General features: G+C 33.7%; 1 protein-coding gene across 3 annotated transcripts in view; it reads right to left on the bottom strand.

The window, feature by feature from the left end:
* Positions 1-18,229, bottom strand: part of ERCC8 (ERCC excision repair 8, CSA ubiquitin ligase complex subunit) — a 63,460-nt gene that overhangs the window by 24,214 nt on the left and 21,017 nt on the right. For all 3 annotated transcript variants that reach the window (XM_074358734.1, XM_010966258.3, XM_074358729.1), the window contains exons 5-11: positions 15,634-15,715; positions 14,531-14,599; positions 13,278-13,344; positions 10,817-10,917; positions 9,649-9,773; positions 3,303-3,500; positions 191-274 (exon numbers count right to left, since the gene is read on the bottom strand). In XM_074358734.1, coding sequence (XP_074214835.1) covers positions 191-274; positions 3,303-3,500; positions 9,649-9,773; positions 10,817-10,917; positions 13,278-13,344; positions 14,531-14,599; positions 15,634-15,715 — 726 coding nt within the window. The remainder of the gene's footprint in view (positions 1-190; positions 275-3,302; positions 3,501-9,648; positions 9,774-10,816; positions 10,918-13,277; positions 13,345-14,530; positions 14,600-15,633; positions 15,716-18,229) is intronic.

The raw sequence follows: 18,229 nt of genomic DNA on the forward strand, positions 1-18,229 counted from the left end.
TGGTGATTAAGTCAACTTCAGAAACTTATATTTTTAATATTTTTTGAATTTTCCAAATGTGTTATAGAGGCAAATTATTTTTACAATCAGAAAATATCAAGAAATGCTTTAAAAGTCTCATGTAAGTTAATACAAAGTTTTTTCTTTATGATTTACAAGTCCCTGTACAATTTGTACTAATAATATTTACCTCATCATCATTGTCAGGAACTGGTTCATATAAGGATGGTACCCAAGCAAGAATATTGCAGTCTCGGCCACCACTGTACAGCTCCTGTAACACAGAAAGCGAAGACACGGCTGTGGGTCAGCTTAGAGCTGGAACCAATCTGAAATGAGCTCCCTGAACTCTTTAAACCATTAGTTCTTAGGTTAGATCCATTAGATTAATTCTATCTCTACTCCCCAAAGACACTGGGCTGATGTCCTCTTTTGTTTGTTTAAGATGTAGTAAAGGTTTGTTTTATATTTAAAAATAGTAGTAATTAGGATATGTCAGAGTTTGCTAACATGTTAAAATTTACAAAAACACTCAATCATAGTGGTTTTTATCAGTCATAGTATCCATCAAGTGTTAAGAGTGGAAAAAAATTGAAGAAATGTAAGAGTTTGTCCTTTTCTGTCAATAACTGAGTTTCAGTAAAGACTTCAATGAAGAAACCACGAATTTCTAGCTAAAATAGGCCAAAAATTCAAGAAGTTTTATTGAGCTCACAGCTGCCTAACTGACTGCTATTCAACTGATGAATTTGTCAGCTTGCTGAGAGGTTTACTTATAAGGGGAAGCTTGGGCCAATGCACAGTCTGTCACTGTCTTCATGGATATGCTGTCTGCACATGCTCAATGATGTTCACTCCACCCCAACAGAACTTAAGAAACATGTTATACTGGCCTATATTGAAAATATTCCTATGGGGGAATCTCAAAGCTTATAGAAATTTCAAGATTAAGTTACCAACATGAGGTTCTCTCACCCTTGAACAATCAATATATATCTCCTGTGAACAAGGACTCTCCTACATAAATACAATGCAACCAGCAAAATCAGATGGTTCACACTTATATATCACTACCAGCCAATTCTTAGACCCCATTCAAGTTTCACCAAGTGTCCCAACAATATCTTTTAGAGCAAAAGGTTCCAGTTCAAAAATCACATGCTGTACTTAGTTATGTCTGTTTAATTTCCTTCAATCTGGAAAGTTCTTCAGTCTCTCATTGGCTTTCCTGACTTTGACAATTTTAAAGATACACAGCAGTTATCGTGTAGAATGTCCCTCAAATTTTGTCTTATGTTTCCTCATGATTAAATTCAGGTGATGCATCTTTGCCAGGAATATCACATACCTTGATAATTTGATTACACTGATGTATCTCAGTCTTCTTCAAGGTAAAATTACTCATTTTACCTTTGTAATTAATATTTTGTAGGTTCTACCTCGAGACTATGTAATATCCCACTCCTCATCAGACTTTCAATTTATTAGTTTACTTACTTATAGCAGAATGGATTCATGGATCCCTATTTTAGTTAACGGGGAATAATTCATTATCATTTATTTTGATGTTGGGTGTATCTTTTCAAATTTTTACATTTATGATAGAATTACTATAATTATCAATTTTATTTTCAGACAGTGAGTTTTATGTAATATATAATTGATAAAAGGATTCTGTTGCTAAATGGATGCAGGAGTACTATACTCCCTTTTAATTCTAGGAGGTGCATACAGCTCAGTGGTGGAGAGCATGCTTAGTATGTGCCAAGGTCCTGGGTTTAATCCCTAGTACCTCCATTAAAAAAAGAAAAAAGTGTTTTACTTCTATAATTTAGATTTATAATTATTGTCCTTTTCAGAAATCCTAATAGATGGAATGGGATAAGAGTTGGATGCTTTCTGATGTAAGGCAGTGATTCAAATCTTTCCTGGTACATAGCACATACAGAAATGGTATTTGTCAGGAGGCAACTGGCCACAGGTTTCTGGCTATCCTTGGCTTGTCCCAGCTATTCTAGGGGCTGAGGGAAATCAACAGCTTGACACACTTTTGATCCATTCTAGGAACACCTGTTAGGGAACTTTGATTTTGTAGAAAGCAATAATTGGTAGTCAGAATACCTGCATTAAAGTCTTGGCTGTGTCTCTAAGTGACTCTGGACAAGAAAAGAGGTACTGTATTCTAAGAACTTCTTTGAATGGATAATCATGCTCTGTCAATCTGTGTGCTGATTTGAGGCAAGTCATGTCACCTCTCTGGTTGCTGTAGTAGTCTTTTCCCAGAAATAACACTAAAAATGTTTAATAACTGGTATATCAGGACACTGGCAATCAGAAGAGATACTGGACATAGAGTGGGAGGAGGGTTCTGAAAGCCTTTTTTAGTTGCTGGGTTGAGGTGAGGTCTAGGAGGCCCCAGGGAAGGGGTGAAGCTAAAGGTCACTTAGGGGGCTTGGTGCAATAGCTATGTAACAAACAGAAGGATATGTATTTGAATATTTTAATAATGGATACTGCCATATTGAGGTGTGCTGGCTGAAAAACCAGCCCTGTATATTTTACTTCACAGTGTCAAACACAAATAAAGTAATGAGTATTAATGAATGAATGAATAAGGTGATAAAAGTCCTTCCTAGTTCTAAGAACCCATAATTTTCATTCTTTTAGTATTTAACTTTCATGAGCCTCATTTTCCTTATCTGCAATACACAGAAAATATCAACAATCTTACTACATTGAGATTCATTTAAAGGAGCCTATGATGTAATTCGTGCAAATATTCTGTGGAAAAAGCAATCTGCTCAACTGGTGTGATAAAAGAGAAAGGTAAGGATGTTAAACAAACAAAAACCATAGGTACTTAAATTATGTAAGCTGGATCAACTCAAAAGCAAACTTATTAGCCATTGGCAGAAAATTAAAAAAACAAACAATATTGCAGACAATCAAAATACACAAACTATGTTTTGAGATTAGATATACATGTTCCATTTTTTCCCCCAAAAGCTTGTGGGCAAGAAATTATTTTAATTTGCCAGAGATTTTCAACTGCTAAATAAATGGAGCCCATATGCAAAAGAATTTATCCCAGTCAAGTTGCACAGTATTATACTGATTCATAGAGACATCCTATGCCACCTAAAAATATACCTTCTATTATCCTTTATTCAATAAACCCTAGCTCAAACGTGGATAAGAAGTATAATTCCTTAGAACGAAATTGCAGTGTATTCTTTTATATACAATCACTCTACCAAGCTAGCTATCTGAACATTTTAAATTCCCTTAAGTATCATTCTTACCTGGAAATTAGACTGAAATACACAGCAGTCAACACTTTTATAATGTCCCTTAAGCATAGTTATCTGTTCTCCTGAGTAAACGGTATAAACAGCAATGGTGCTACCATATGGTACAAAAACAAATTCTGAACTGCAGCCACAGGAGACAGTGAATTTCAATCCTTTTCTACTGTCATTGTAAACTTTTCCATAGTTCACCTGTAGGATGTAAAAATCAAAAAGAGACTTAAATATAATTTAAGACAATAAAGACTAGAAAAATATTTACTTAAAATATTACAATATACTATAGAAATGGCTCCAGTAAGTCTAAAGAAAATGATCAATGTCCTAATAGAAACATGGGCCAATGACATAAATATACATTTCACATAAAAGGGAAATACAAACAGTAAAAAAAAAAAAAAAAAAAAGGCCACAAAAGCAAAGGTTCACATTTCAACTTTGAAATAAAAATGCAAATTAAGGCAACCCTGAAGAATCATTTTAGACCATTTAGCAAAAATTTTAAGAAACCATAAGACAATACAAGTGAGGTAAACAAGTAGGTGGTACTGTAATTTGATCATTCCTTCTAAAAGGCCAAATGGTTTATTATGTAACAAAATATAAAGATATTCTTTTTTTTTGGAAGGAAGATAACCTTCTTTTTGTTTTAAAACATTTTAAATTGTGGCAAAATACACATAACATGAAATTTGCCATCTTAACCATATTTAAATGTATGGTTCAGTGACATGAGGCATATTTGCATTGTTGTGCAACCATCACCACCATTCATTTTTTTATCTTGCAAAACTGAAACTCTGTACCCATTAAACAATGAAGAGTCTTACTCCTTGACCTAGTAACTACTCCTAGGAATTTATCTTAGGGAAATAACTAAAAAGCAAAAGGTATATGCCCAGAGGAATTCACTGCAGTATTATCTAGAATGGCAAAATACCTGAGAATAGATATAAATTCCTAATAATATCAAATTAAGTCCACAGTTTATATAGCAATTAAAAAATTTAAGTATAAACATTATACAGAAAATAGGGATAAAAGCTAAGTGTAAAAAAAGAATACAAATAGCTTAGCTTTATGTAAGTAATTATGCATTCTGGACAAAAATAAAAATTCTGCACCCTGCATGCCAAAGGTACATCAGCAATACCTAAGTAGGTAGAAATGCAGAATTCCAGGCCCTATTCCAATCTACTGAACTAGAATCTTTATTTTAACGAGATCCCTGGGGTGATCGGTAGGTTCATCAAAGTCTAAGAGGCTCTGGACTAAAGAAATTGACAGGTTTACTTCCTGCTGATAATTTAGATAAGCAGCTTAGGGTAGGTGTAGAGCCAGTCTCTAATCATTTGGAAATTATGAGCATGCAAATCATTATTTCCCTTCACTATGGTTAATACTGGAGTTTAAACAGACTCACCGTCTGTTCTAATTCTGATTTGACTTTTTCTCTTTTTCTAAAGGTTGGGGTGGGAATGTGCATGTATATGTGTGTATAAACAGACACTGAGGCTCAAATGGATAATACTGATAATCTGTGGATACTACACTTGGCTTACCTACCCATGAGGTTAACATGTGACAGAAAGGAGCACATGTATTCTGCTATACCACTGCAGCAGTTGTACAGTGAAACATTAAAACACTGAATTTATAGTCAGTAGACTTGGGTTTTTGAAACCCACCCCACCTTCCTATTTTTTTTTTTTTTTGCCTCTTATGAGTAATGAATGATTTAACCTGAGTTTCATTCTCCTAATCTGTTAAATGAAAATTACATCATTTACCAGAGTTATTGTGAAAAAAATGAAATAATACATGAGAACACCTAGAAATAAAAGTATTCAGTAAGTCCCTAGATTTATTCATTCCTATACATAATTTAAAAGTATAACATTCCCTCATTTCTGTCTTTTGATCCTACATGTACAATTTGTAGAATGACACTGGGAGGTAGATGGAAAAAAAAATACAAACTCAACTGGCAATTCTCTGTTCCTCCTGGAAAAATTATGATCTGCTAGACTGTGATGGTCTCATTCACATATCAAAACATCTACCTACAAAACCTATGTTCTTTCTACTATAGCACATTCATTCCCAAATGTGAACTGGAAAGTATTCAATGAAGTATAAATATTGAACCAGCTCACTAAACTTTGTCTTTATCCTTAGGTGCTCCCCCTGCATCTTACAACTTACTGTCCTATTAATCCTTATAACTCACTGCTGTGATCAAATCACCTGTGGGCTCAAAACTATCAGTATGTTTTCAACGTCTACAGAATGAACTTCAAATAACATATTAAGAAAAGGGGGGATCTACTTAGTGCTTAGTGTCATAGACTATGCTAGGTGATTATCTAAGCTTCCCATTTTATCACTATAAATGCTCACCATAAAATTCAGTGTGTGACAAATAGCATGCTATATATTACTATGAAAGTACTGAAGAGGAACAGGCTGCTTTTGGCAATGATGTCTTAAAGGTGGTATGTACAGGCTTTGAAAAGATTTTGATATGTGAGGAAGATTTCATAGACTTGGGATAGGATGATGGCAAACACAATTCCTTATCATATGAGCCCTTTATATTGTCCCAGTAAATATATACATTTAGTCACTAAGTAAATATCTACAGTGATGCAGAGATTCCATCACAAGGCAACTCGTTTCACTGTCAGCATAATTAATAATAATGACAGGTAACACTTACTGAATGTCAACATCTGCTGTAAGTACCAGACAATGTGCTAAATATTTCATGTAATTATTTCATGCATTATTTCATGTAATATGCAAAATAATACTATGAGATATGTAGCATTATTATACAAAAAAATACTTAAAAAGGTTCAGTATTATGATCAAGGTCTCTTAGCTAGTAAGTGACAGAATTAGAAACTGAATCTACATTGCACTAATCAAAAAGCACTGTGGTAAATTATTTTTCTTTCATTCTCCTAACTGAGATTATAGTACACTGTAGTACAAGTGAGCACTGGGTACTCTGGAAGCATTTAAGCTGGACTAGAGGAGTTAGAGAGAGGTTGTGTCTGAGATGAATCTTGAAAGCTGAGAAGCAGCTAAGACAGGAGAAGACAGTATTGTAAAGCACGGCAGCAGTCTGTGCAGCAGAATGGAAGGGTGGGAGAGCATGGTACATTTAAAGACCGCTAAGTAGTTCATATGGCTAAGGACAGGGAAAAAAATGGGAAAGTGGCAAGATATAAAAATGGTGAATTACAACGTACAGCTTATGAAGGCCTTGTGCACAACAGACAAAAACATTCAGGTTTTTAGAATTTTTAAAAAAATTTTAATGGAGGTACTGGGGATTGAACCCAGGACCTTGTGCATGGTAAGCTTGTGCTCTACCACTGAGCTGTATGCCCACCCCCTATTCAGTTTCAAAAACCTGAAAAGTTCATTGAAAAAACACTGAAAGATTTCCACTGGGAGATGAATTTGGGAAAAGTTAAAAGGATGAGTAATTAAACAGAGAGATCATGAGGGCCCAGAATGAAGCTGGAAGGGAAGACAGATGTGAAAACATTAAGAAGAAAGAATTAACAGGACTTGTAATTGATATAATAGCTGGGATAAGGGAAGGGAAGGATAAAGAATAGACTCTCAGTTTCCAGCCATTGGTGACTGGGTGAATGATAATGTCAGTAACTAAAACATTAAACACCAGAATAACTATTTTGAAATTTTGTTATGCCAAAAGCTGCCTATGAATATTCCCTGTAGGTACATTGTTCTTATTCTAAGGCAATAATCTCCAAAGTACAGTTGGCACCTCAAGGAATCAGTAAGATGTTCATTAAGGTGTGAGAGGAAAATATGAAAATTTCTATTTCTACCTTATTTTTATCTAAAAAATAAATTAAGCTTTAATAAGAGACTTAAAACAGCATGTATGTATAATTTGTAAATAATTACACATGTACTGGAAACATGTACTTACACATCTTTCTTAAATTAATAAGGGTACCACTACTAAGGCAACTCTGTACAGTAAAAATGGTTATTCTTTATGGTATGCCTATTACTTAGCAGATCACAGTACTACTCTTTACATACTTTCATTTTGTCCTTACAACTACCATTTATTTAGATACATAGTAATCCTGATTTACAAAATGGAGACAAAAACTCTGACCATAGTCCTTCATGATTTTACCTTAAATAAATTATCTAATAACCCCAAATTACTAAACAGCAGGACTGGAATTTATTTCCTATTCTGTCTGACAGCCCTTTAAATATCTGAGGATAGCATGTGTTCCCTGAGAATTACTTTTTCTGGGATCAATGTTCCAATCCCTTTAAGTGTTCTTTGTAGGCGAGTTTCTGAGCCACTCTAGGCATTTGGCATGAATTACGTTTCCTTTGATCAAGTCCTTTTTAAAACATATTATCCATTTTAAATATACTATTCAAAATATGGGCTTACTAGCAAAAATCCATAGAGTATGAGTATTACCTTCAAGGAGAGAAAAATGGAATCAAATCACATTAACAATTTATGTATATACTCAAGACTATTTCTGTCACATTCACCTTCGATGCACGTGCCAACCTACTTTTCCAAAATGACCCTGTCACTTCTCCACTCATAACCTGAGGGGCCTTCCATCTCACCCAGAGAAAAAGCTGAAGCTCTTACAAAGGCCTACAAGCCTATAAGCTCTTGGGCCTATTCCTTCTGTTTCTTATCTCCTATTACTCTTTCTCCCCTTTGCTTACCCTAGTTGAGCACAAGAGCCACATAGATGTTCCTCGGGTATGCCAAACTTGCTCTTGCCTTAGGGTCTTTGTATTTCCTTCCTCTGCCTGGAATGCTATCCCTCCCAGAAGTTGGATGGCTCACTCCGTCATTTCCTTCAAGCCAAATATCATCTTCTGAGTGAGACCTAGCCTGACTGCTCTATGTAACACATTACCTCCAACTCCCCCATATTTTCTATGCTCCTTTACTTGCTTTGTTTTTCTTCATAGTGCTTACTGTACCTAATATATATTTTATCCATCCATCTATACATACTTTTATTGATTGATGGATGGCTGTCTTTTTTTCTCTCCCTGGAATGTAAGGTTCACAAGGATAGAAGCTTTCTGTTTTATTTACTGCTGTATAGTACTGCATGGCAAATAGGAAGTACTCAAAAAATATTTATTAAACAAACGAAGAAAATGAAAACAGGAAAGTGTGACCCAATTAGGGGCATGGTACAATATAATAAATTGAAGATTCTAAATTAAAATTCACAAGGCCTGAGTTTTTAACCTAAGATATGATGGAGAAGCATTTCACATAGAATATGAGGGATTAGCAAACTCTAAGGTAATCTAACACAAGTAATTTTGACCTTATAGTAAAGTCAGCTTTTAATGATGAACGTGATACCTAGAGTACCTAAGAGAGAAATAGTTAGAAAGGATGATTAAAGAAAGGAATATAATTAATGTTAATACATAGCTTAAGGTATTAAATAAATGCTTTAAGGGGCGTGGATATAATCAGCATTGTAAGAGTGGAATCTAGAGTCAAACTTTGTCGCCTTCTAGCTATGTAAACTTAGGCAAGTCACCTAATTTTATGTCTTATTTTCCTCATGTGTAACATGGGCATTGTAACAGTCACTGCCCTCATAGTGTTGATATGATGACTAAACAAGACCATATATATTTATACTCCAGCACATATATTAAATCTTAAATTTTATTACTGCAGTAACTGGCACATAAACTCTCAAAAAACATTGGCTATTAATATTATCATCAAATTATAAGCTCTTGGTAGCTTATTCTGAAAGCTACTAAACTATAGGTAAACCTGGTAAGGACCAAAACATAAATTTTAAAAAAGCACTAAAAATTAATCATCACATAAGAATCTAGCACTTTTAAAATGCATTCATTTCAGTATTAAAGTGCCATATGTTTTGGTACTATAACATTCATTTTGGATTTTGTTTACAGGTCAGATATAGTATAAAATTTGACTATTTAACTTCAGAATTTTATGACAGTTGTTCCCAATCTTTTATTCTTCTTGAAATACTTGAGAGATATGGCATACTCCCATTATGCACAGTGGCTCAGTAGGGCAGTGATTTGCCACTAACTGGGGAGAATGTGCTGGCGGTGAGATAGGGTGAGCTGTCCTGAGTTGAGAATTACTAGTTCACATAATGGAAAAATATTAAAAAAGAAAGCTGTGATTTAGAGGCAAGACACAAAGTTAAATCTACAGAAAGACATCAGTATATGTCATAGATCCATTTCTTTAATTATACCCAAAAGGTTTAAGGTACTTAAAATTTCTTACTAGTGTGTTTTCTCCATTGGAACTATTCCAGAGCCTCATTCGATTATCTGTACCAACAGTGAGGAGATGAAGCCCATCACTTGTAAAACATAAGCCATTAACTTTTCCATTATGAGCAGTGTTTGCTGCAAGGAAAAACATAATTCAGTTTATCTGTTCTTATATCCAGCATACACTTAATGCTTGATGATACAGTTATTTAAGCATACTAAAGGACAATACCTGATATACTTAAAATATATGAGTTGATCATATTTTAAATTAATAATCCCTTTGGATTATCTGAATTATGATAAGCTATATAAATTAGAACCATAAAAATAGAGGAAAACAGGAAAAAAGAGAAAAAATCTTGCCAAATATAATTTTTCCTTAGGAGAATAAGCTGTGCTACCAAAACGCAATTAAATGCATAAGCCTAACACTAAAATTTTAAAATAAATGCCTTTTAAATGCCTTGTATACTATTTCCATTTTTAATTTAAAAATCATTCCATGACTATTAGAAATAAAACTAGTATTTCATACTTAAAGATAACTGTTCGAGTCTCAATCAAAATTTTATATTACTTTCAAAATGAACAGATTTGAGAAAGGATAATTCTCAATAGCGTGATTAATTTAATTTAACATATTATTAAAATAATCATAGGTTTTATATGGTTCATCCTAATATATTTCTGGTCCAAAATTATTTCTGAATCAGAATTTTAACCTATACAGAAATTAAATTCCACTGTAAAAATGCAATTGAGGTACTCTGTCCCCTAGATTTGTGTCACACTTAACACAGCTTGAAAATTTTATTATGATAAAATGGTCACAAAATGTTACCACTTCTTTAATGTACTGTAACTTCCTAAATGGCACTGAATTTGTATTAGTTGACCTCACTGGAGGAAAAACTAAAAGGTAACAAGTTAGTCCAGAAAAGTTTCTACATTTGAAAATTCAGGGGCAGAAAAATTGTCAAATTTATTTGTATCTTAAAGAAAGAGAGCCTTAGTTTAGTTGATGTAAATTTTGAAACTGATTTATTGTGAATGCCTTTTTAAAAAGCATAAAATTTATAACTTGTCAACATACATTTATTATTTGGTTTCAATTCAAAATTTTCAATATAAAATACTATAATATCATATTTCTGTATTAATGCAGTCTTCATTACCTGATTCAACAGCTTGTGACCTTTTCCCATTATGCTGATCAAGCGTAATCAAACATCCTGATGCTCTCCTCACATCCCATAATTTTGCTCTACTGTCAGCACTGAGAATAAATAAATGTTATATTGACATATATAGCTAGGATAGTGACTGTACTCCTCATTCATCTTTCCAGTATTATGGCTTAAAGAGGTCTCGGTATATTAGTGCAAATGTATTTGTAATTTGCGTGGCGGTACTGTTGCTTTTTTAGCAAATAGTCATTAGTGGCACAAAGACGTAAAAAAATAGGGGAAAAGGTACTCTTTTTTTGATCACAAGGACAGAATTCTGCTGCTTTTTATGTTGTTTTTATTTTTATTTATTTATTTATTTACTTACTTATTTATGTTCACGGAGGTACTGGGAATTGAACCTTGGACCTTGTGCACATTAAACATGCGCTCTACCACCAAGCTATTACCACCTCCCCATGTTGTTTTTAATGACATGAGCATCTTTCTCCACAAAGACTAGACAGGCTTAGAGCTTTGTTCCTTAGCAAGTTTGTTGTTCCTATAATCTTGATTCTTTTAAAAGATCACCATTAAACCCTTTTCCTATAATCTTGATTCTTTTAAAAGATCACCATTAAACCTAGCCAATTAGAATAGTCAGGAAAAAGCGAGCATTTCCCATTCTCAAGTTGGTTTTCTTTCTTTCCAGCTGGAGAAAAGGTCTGCAATGAGTCTGAAGACTTAAGTCTCTTCTGATCAGATTAGATTTGGACATATCTGGCCCCTAACACTGATTACTAGGTCCATTCTGGTACCGATTCAAATTCCTGGGTACTCTGAGAATTGAAAGCCTCTTAGCTTTCCTCTCGATTTGAGGAAAACCAAATTAGGTACAAACAATATGAATCCACTCGAGCATGGACCAACAGCCAGCCCCTAGCTCCTCACCTTCACATCATTTTAGCCAGCCCTCTTGTGGCTACATTCTAGACTTTGCTATCCTTTAGAAATCATAAATTTCACCATCACATTCTGCAAACTATTAACAGAAGATTCTTTGGGGACTAAACTGTGACAGAGAGGGAAGGGTGGCAGTTCTACAAAAATCCAGACACGTAACTTTATAAGACTAATCTAAATAGCTTCTGTAAAAATTCTTCTGCAAAAAGTTTTATTAAACTGTCTATATGAAAGTTTGACTACTATTTCCTATCCCTTCAGTTTTTAAACTTTCTTATTCTGACACTCATCCTGCTGTCTCATTAGGTCCTTGATCCCTCCTATAAGCCTTTCTGTGATTTTATTTCCTTCCTTATATCCATAACTTCAACAATTTTAGACAATTATTAAGTCTGTGTCAATGTTTTGGTTTCTGTGGCTTAGTACAGCTGTAGGCTACACCTTCAACAGAGCACACAGTACTGCCAAGCAATCCTAGATGCCCCTAATTAGCTCTTCTCCCAATCATTAAAACTATTATTCCAGATCTTTACTACCTTCTCTGAAAACTGCATCCCATTCCAGTATTTTTAATAGATGACATCAAGTTTTACTCCACTAAAAAGGAATAGAGGCCACTAGGTTTCCATTTCTTGAGCTTCTCTGCCACAGCCACAAATTTAATCATATTCATGTTTACCTTTCCTCCTTCTATTTAGTCTCATGATGCCCTTCGTGTGTCTGATCAAGTGTTCCCCTTCTACTGGGACCCTTGATACTACTCTCTCCTGTCTATTCAAGGTCCTGATGTGCCGATCTTACCTCCATTTCTTATTTTCACTAATTTCTCTCCACCAGTACTTTTCACTTTTCCCTCAACATTTAAATACGCGAGACTCTTTCCTCCAGCAAAAAAACTCCTCCAAATCCCTTCATCCTCAAGAGTTAAATGCTCTTGCTCTTTTTCCCCATATTACACCTACCAGAGATGCACCTCTATCAAAGTACTTTTCAGAATGTCCCGTAATTATTGATTTTTGTGACTATACCCCCTCATTAGACTGTTAGCTTCTGGAAGGACTATGCCTTGGTTACCTCTGTGTCCCTGGCACAAACCTTGGGAGTCATAAAATGAATCAATGAGTGGATGGATATGTTGAATTAGATTCAAAATAATTCTGGATTAAAGAAAATGAACTAAAATGCTAACTTAAAATTAACAGAGTGCTATGCTTTTGTATGCAAAAATGACACAACACAGTTGTTAATGGGTAGTACTAGTAGATTTGCATTGCTACACAGATTGTCTTGTTTTCTGTTTTAAAATGTGAGCACCTTCAAGATGGATAGTCATGATTAGGATTATGATGCAAAGGAAGATTTCTTTTGGTAATTTGAATTAAAATCTGTAACTCAATTATTTTATTTTTCAGGACCTACTTAACATCTAAATATATATGTTACATAAGTCTCTTCAAAATGCTTATCATTAATTATTAACTTCAAAACCAAGTAATTTGCATTTTACCTTGCAGTTGCCAAGATATATTCATAACGTGGTGACCAGGAAACTGCTAATATTTCTTGTCTGTGACCTGCAAAACAACTGTATGAAATGACATGCAAAATATTTGAAAAATCAAAAGATACAGTGTAATTCTGACTGACTATGAAAAAAGTATAGACTAAATATTAAAAATAAATTGACATAATTATCATTTTCCCCACATTTATAATAATCTATATTTAAATATTAATGTGAAATCTATGGAGCATTTTTCACACATGGTATTTTATTATAAAAGGACTGGTTTTGCTTTGGAAAGAACAGTTAGAGTGAGTGAGTCTTTCTTTTTAAATACAGCTCTTAGCCTAGGAAGTCAATCCATCAATAAGTGATGCAACTCAGAAGCTCACTCACTTATCTCTACAACAAGATCCCCGCAACAAACCATAGAAGATAAACATTCTAAAGAATAAAAAAATTTTCTAACTTTTCAGAAAGTTATAACAGAAAAAAATTATTTTAATGATTGATTATAAAAAGCATTTGTATAAACATTTTTACCTAGAAAGCACAGGTGATAAATTCACAGTATAAGCAATTTCAGTATTTTAATTCACTTTTACCTAATTAAACTATTCAAATCAGATATCTTCATCTATATAGCTAATCTTAATAGAAATTCATGATAATGTAAAACAAATGCTATCCATCACACCAAGTTTTCCCGATATATTTATTATGTTTCTCAGATGAATAAAACTGTTATTTATGAATTACATCCCATTTTTTTATTGTTTAGAATTAGATGATCTAATACTGATAGAAAAGTAGCACAAATAATTTAAGTTAATATACCTTTACCAAAGAATTATTTCAATATCTTTTTCTAAAATATTTTTACTGAGAATAAAAGCACCTAAATATTAAGAACAGTTACTCGCCAGAACAATGTTAAACAATGCTCATGGAGATAAATGTACTGACATAAGTTTCATAAGTAGTTTATTTTTCTCAATGTAGAAATAACACATGGTTTTGGGTTAGACATTCTATATCTTTTGAGCTTCCTCTGTGGCCAATGTTCATATAAATGTCTCCTCAATAGTTCAGCTTTATAAGAATAATGCACAGAAGGATCTTTATTTCCCTGTTGGCTTTTAACAACTAGCACAAAATACATCAGTCATGTCACTTACAAAGAATACATTGTTAGTAATATTTCATTTTATTGAATGGTTTACTCAAAGTAGTTGTTGTTTCGAATAAAAAAATACCCTGTAGAATGTGGGAACAGGATCCAGACTTCAAGTCACAAAGTTGTACTTTGGGTCCTCTAGTACCAACTGTAAAAACAAAAATAAAAAAGGTTTAAAATAATTTTATTATAAATCATCACCAAAAGGAAACAAGAAACTACCATTATGAATCACGACATTTTCACTATATCATACAGAAATATAAAATTGTATGTTAAAATATTCTTTAGTTTTTAATGTTTATAATTATAAAATTATTTATAGCTATACTTTAGTAAGAAGAAAACTCTATCATTACATTATTTTTAAAATTTAATTTTTAAATAATTATAGATTCACAGGAAGTTGCAAAGATAGTACAGAGAGGCCCTGTGTACCCTTCACCCAGGCTGTCCCAATAGTTACATGGTAGGTCACTATAGCATAGTATCAAAACCAGGAAATGTGTATCAGTATAATGTATGTACTTAATTCTATGTTATTTTATCACTCAAATCATTTTATTTTAATAGCTTAGCTTTTCCATGTTAATAACATATTTCCAATCATTAGTAATAGAGTCACAGAAACTCTGGACACAGACTGAGTGGACCTCAAAGACAAGTTAATGCCCAAACTCTTTACAGATGGAGCAGCTGACTGATGTTTGGAGGTGAGGAGATTACACAGTGCCACAGAAACAATGAAATTATAGGATACTCGATGCCAGAAAAACATTTTTTCTTCATACATGAAAATTTTGTTGCAGGAGCTTTCATTAAAATGAATGTTTAATTTGAACCACACATTCTTAGAGAAAAGGAAATAATTTCCTTGTTTTATCGTGTCAAATTGAAACAGCTGCATAATTTTGTTCATGTAAAATCTTTGAAACTTTGGTGGTTTAAAAAGTAACTTTTCAAGGGAACAGAAATGTGCTTTCTTAATCTTTAAATCTTAGCCACTAGCACAGTGCCTGACTTGCACAATATCTATTAAACTAAATATAAACAGTAGCATATACTTGTTTTAAAAAAAGAATTGTGATCTTCATCTGGGTTAAAATGTTTACATCAAAATGAATTACATATTAAAAGGGAGAAAGTTTTCATATGAAAAAACAAAAGAACACGTGTACAAACCTGCTACCAAACAGTGCTTCGTGGCGACTGGAGACATATGATGACTATAAACTGTTTCTTCAAAATTAAACACATCTGCAGTCTAATAATAATCAAAAGACATTTTAAAAGTGTAAGTTCTAATCATAATCACAAAAGGAAGAAATTTTCTATTTATTTTTGTAATGCTAGCAATTTTTTTCTCTAATAAATTCTAGCAATTAAGATAAGATAATCACCAGGCTCACCATCTTCCTTTCCACTCTACTTTGGGGGACTTCAGCATCTACACAGATGATCCAGCCAGTACTCTGCTTCTCAGTTCCATATAACCTCAGCTACCACACCCAGGACACTCTTATTACCCAGAACTTCCCCTCTTCTGAAATCATATATTTCAGTTATTTATGACCACAGTCTCTCATCATTTTCAGCTTTTTATTTTTCCCAACTACCTCTAAGATACCCAGATAAAGCCTAGAACTCTTATCAGTTCCTCCTGTCTTCTCATCTTTTCTTTCTTCAGCTTGGATTTCAAGGTCCAATACTTCAATGGCCAAAATCTTCAGCTCCTTTGGTATAGTCATCACACTTGTCAAGACCTCAACCCTGAATGACTCCCAATGTCTACCTTCTGTGCACCTATTTCCAGGATAATCTACACCAGAAGTCAGCAAACTTTTCCTGTAAAGGGTCAGACTGTAAATATTTTAGGCTTTGAGGACCAGCTACTCATTTCTGCCACGATAGCATCAAAGTGGCCATAGACAACAAATGAGCATCTCTCTGTTATAAAAACTTTATTTACAAAAAGAGTCTATGAGAAGACTTGGCCCAGAGCCTTGACTTTGCCTATAGGCTGCAGTTAGCTGAGCTCTGCCCTCACCAAATTTTGGCTGTCTCTAATTTCTTATCTCCCATGTATTTCTCAACTCACTACAAACTTACTTTTATCCCCACTATTCCCATTTCAACCACCTTGACTATAGCACTGATAACCTCCTATCACCAAACATAGTCCTTACCTTACTTAATCTGTCAGGAGCATTCAACACAGCTGACTACCCTATCTTTCTTAAACCAGTCTCTTCTACGGGTTCCATTATATCACGTACCCCTGATTTTCCTCTTAACTCTCTTTGGCTAATCCTTTTCATTGACTCCTGCAGGCTTTGTTGTTCCTTCTTCTGTCCTATTAATTTTCATTTTCCTCAAGGTTTTGTTCCAAGTACTTCTCTCTTCAACTACCACCTACATCTTAGTGACTCACAAATCTATATTTTCAGTTTAGACCACACTCTTGAATTCCAGATATGTATAGCTCAAATCCTGGATTATCTCCATTTGGCTCTTCACCTTAAAGTTTAATAGAGAAGACTCTGGAGAAGATATTCCACTATGTGACATCATATGCTCAAGCTGTATGATGAAAAAAATGCTCATGGAAAACTGAGATGAAATAAAGGTATCATAGGTATATAATGTATACATTAACAGGAAAAACTAATGATGGGAGTAGAGGATGCCTCTACTTGCCTTCCATAGCTTTCTTTATACCTAGCAGATGCATAATAAATTATTTCTGATTGAATGCTTTTAAATTTATCATCAATAAAATGCTGTCATACCTTTATTTCAGGCAGAATTATGAACTCATGAAATACTGCTTTGAGTTAGCAAAACATTTATGTTCTAAAGAAAATTTAAATTCAAGATGTCTTAGAGTTTTAAAAGATGTTAAGGAAAGAAAATGCAAATGTATGACAATTTTTAAACCACACTTTTAAATGAAGTGTAACAAACATATAGGAAAGTACACAAATCATAAGCGTACAGCTCAATTAATTTTCATAAAGCAACAACTACCTGTATTTTAAAAGAGAACACTACAAACATTACAAATACCCCAAGCCCCTTACAAATCCTACCAAGAAAGATAACTACCATACATATCTCTATCACCATATATCAGTTTTGTCTATTTTGGAACCTTCTACAAAGGGATGTATATTAGGCACCCTTTTGTGTTTGGTTATTTTGTTTAGTATTATGTAAGATTCATACACTTTGTTAATACAGAAGTATTCCCTTGTCATTGTTGGAGAGTGTTCTAATGTAAATTTGCCAGATTTCAATTGGCTGCTAATGGACATTTGAGGTATTTCCAGTTTGGGGTTATCATGAACAGTGTTGCTGTGAACATTCTTATAAATAACCTTCAGTTCACATGCATGCATTTATATATTCAAAGTGTAACTGCTGGGTCAGAGGGTACGCACATATGCTTCAGTCAATACCAAATATCTGTACCAATCTGTAATCTATCTGTAATCTCATCAGCAATCTGTTATCACCAGTCTCCTTAAGTTTAACCATTTTGCATGGTACGGAGAGGTATCTCATTATGTTTTTTTTTTTTTTTTAAATGGAGGTACTGGGGATTGGACCCAGGGTCTTGTGCATGCTAAACATGTGCTCTACCATTGAGCTATATCCCTGCCCACTCATTAGGTATTTAATTAACATATACAGGTGAACAGTTAATAAAGTTGAACACATTTATTTATTGGCTATTTATCCTCTTTCTTGAAGTGCCTATTCAAATGTTTTGCTTATT

This window comes from Camelus bactrianus, chromosome 3 (genome assembly GCF_048773025.1).
Source record: "Camelus bactrianus isolate YW-2024 breed Bactrian camel chromosome 3, ASM4877302v1, whole genome shotgun sequence".
In the NCBI taxonomy this organism is placed as follows: Eukaryota; Metazoa; Chordata; class Mammalia; order Artiodactyla; family Camelidae; genus Camelus; species Camelus bactrianus.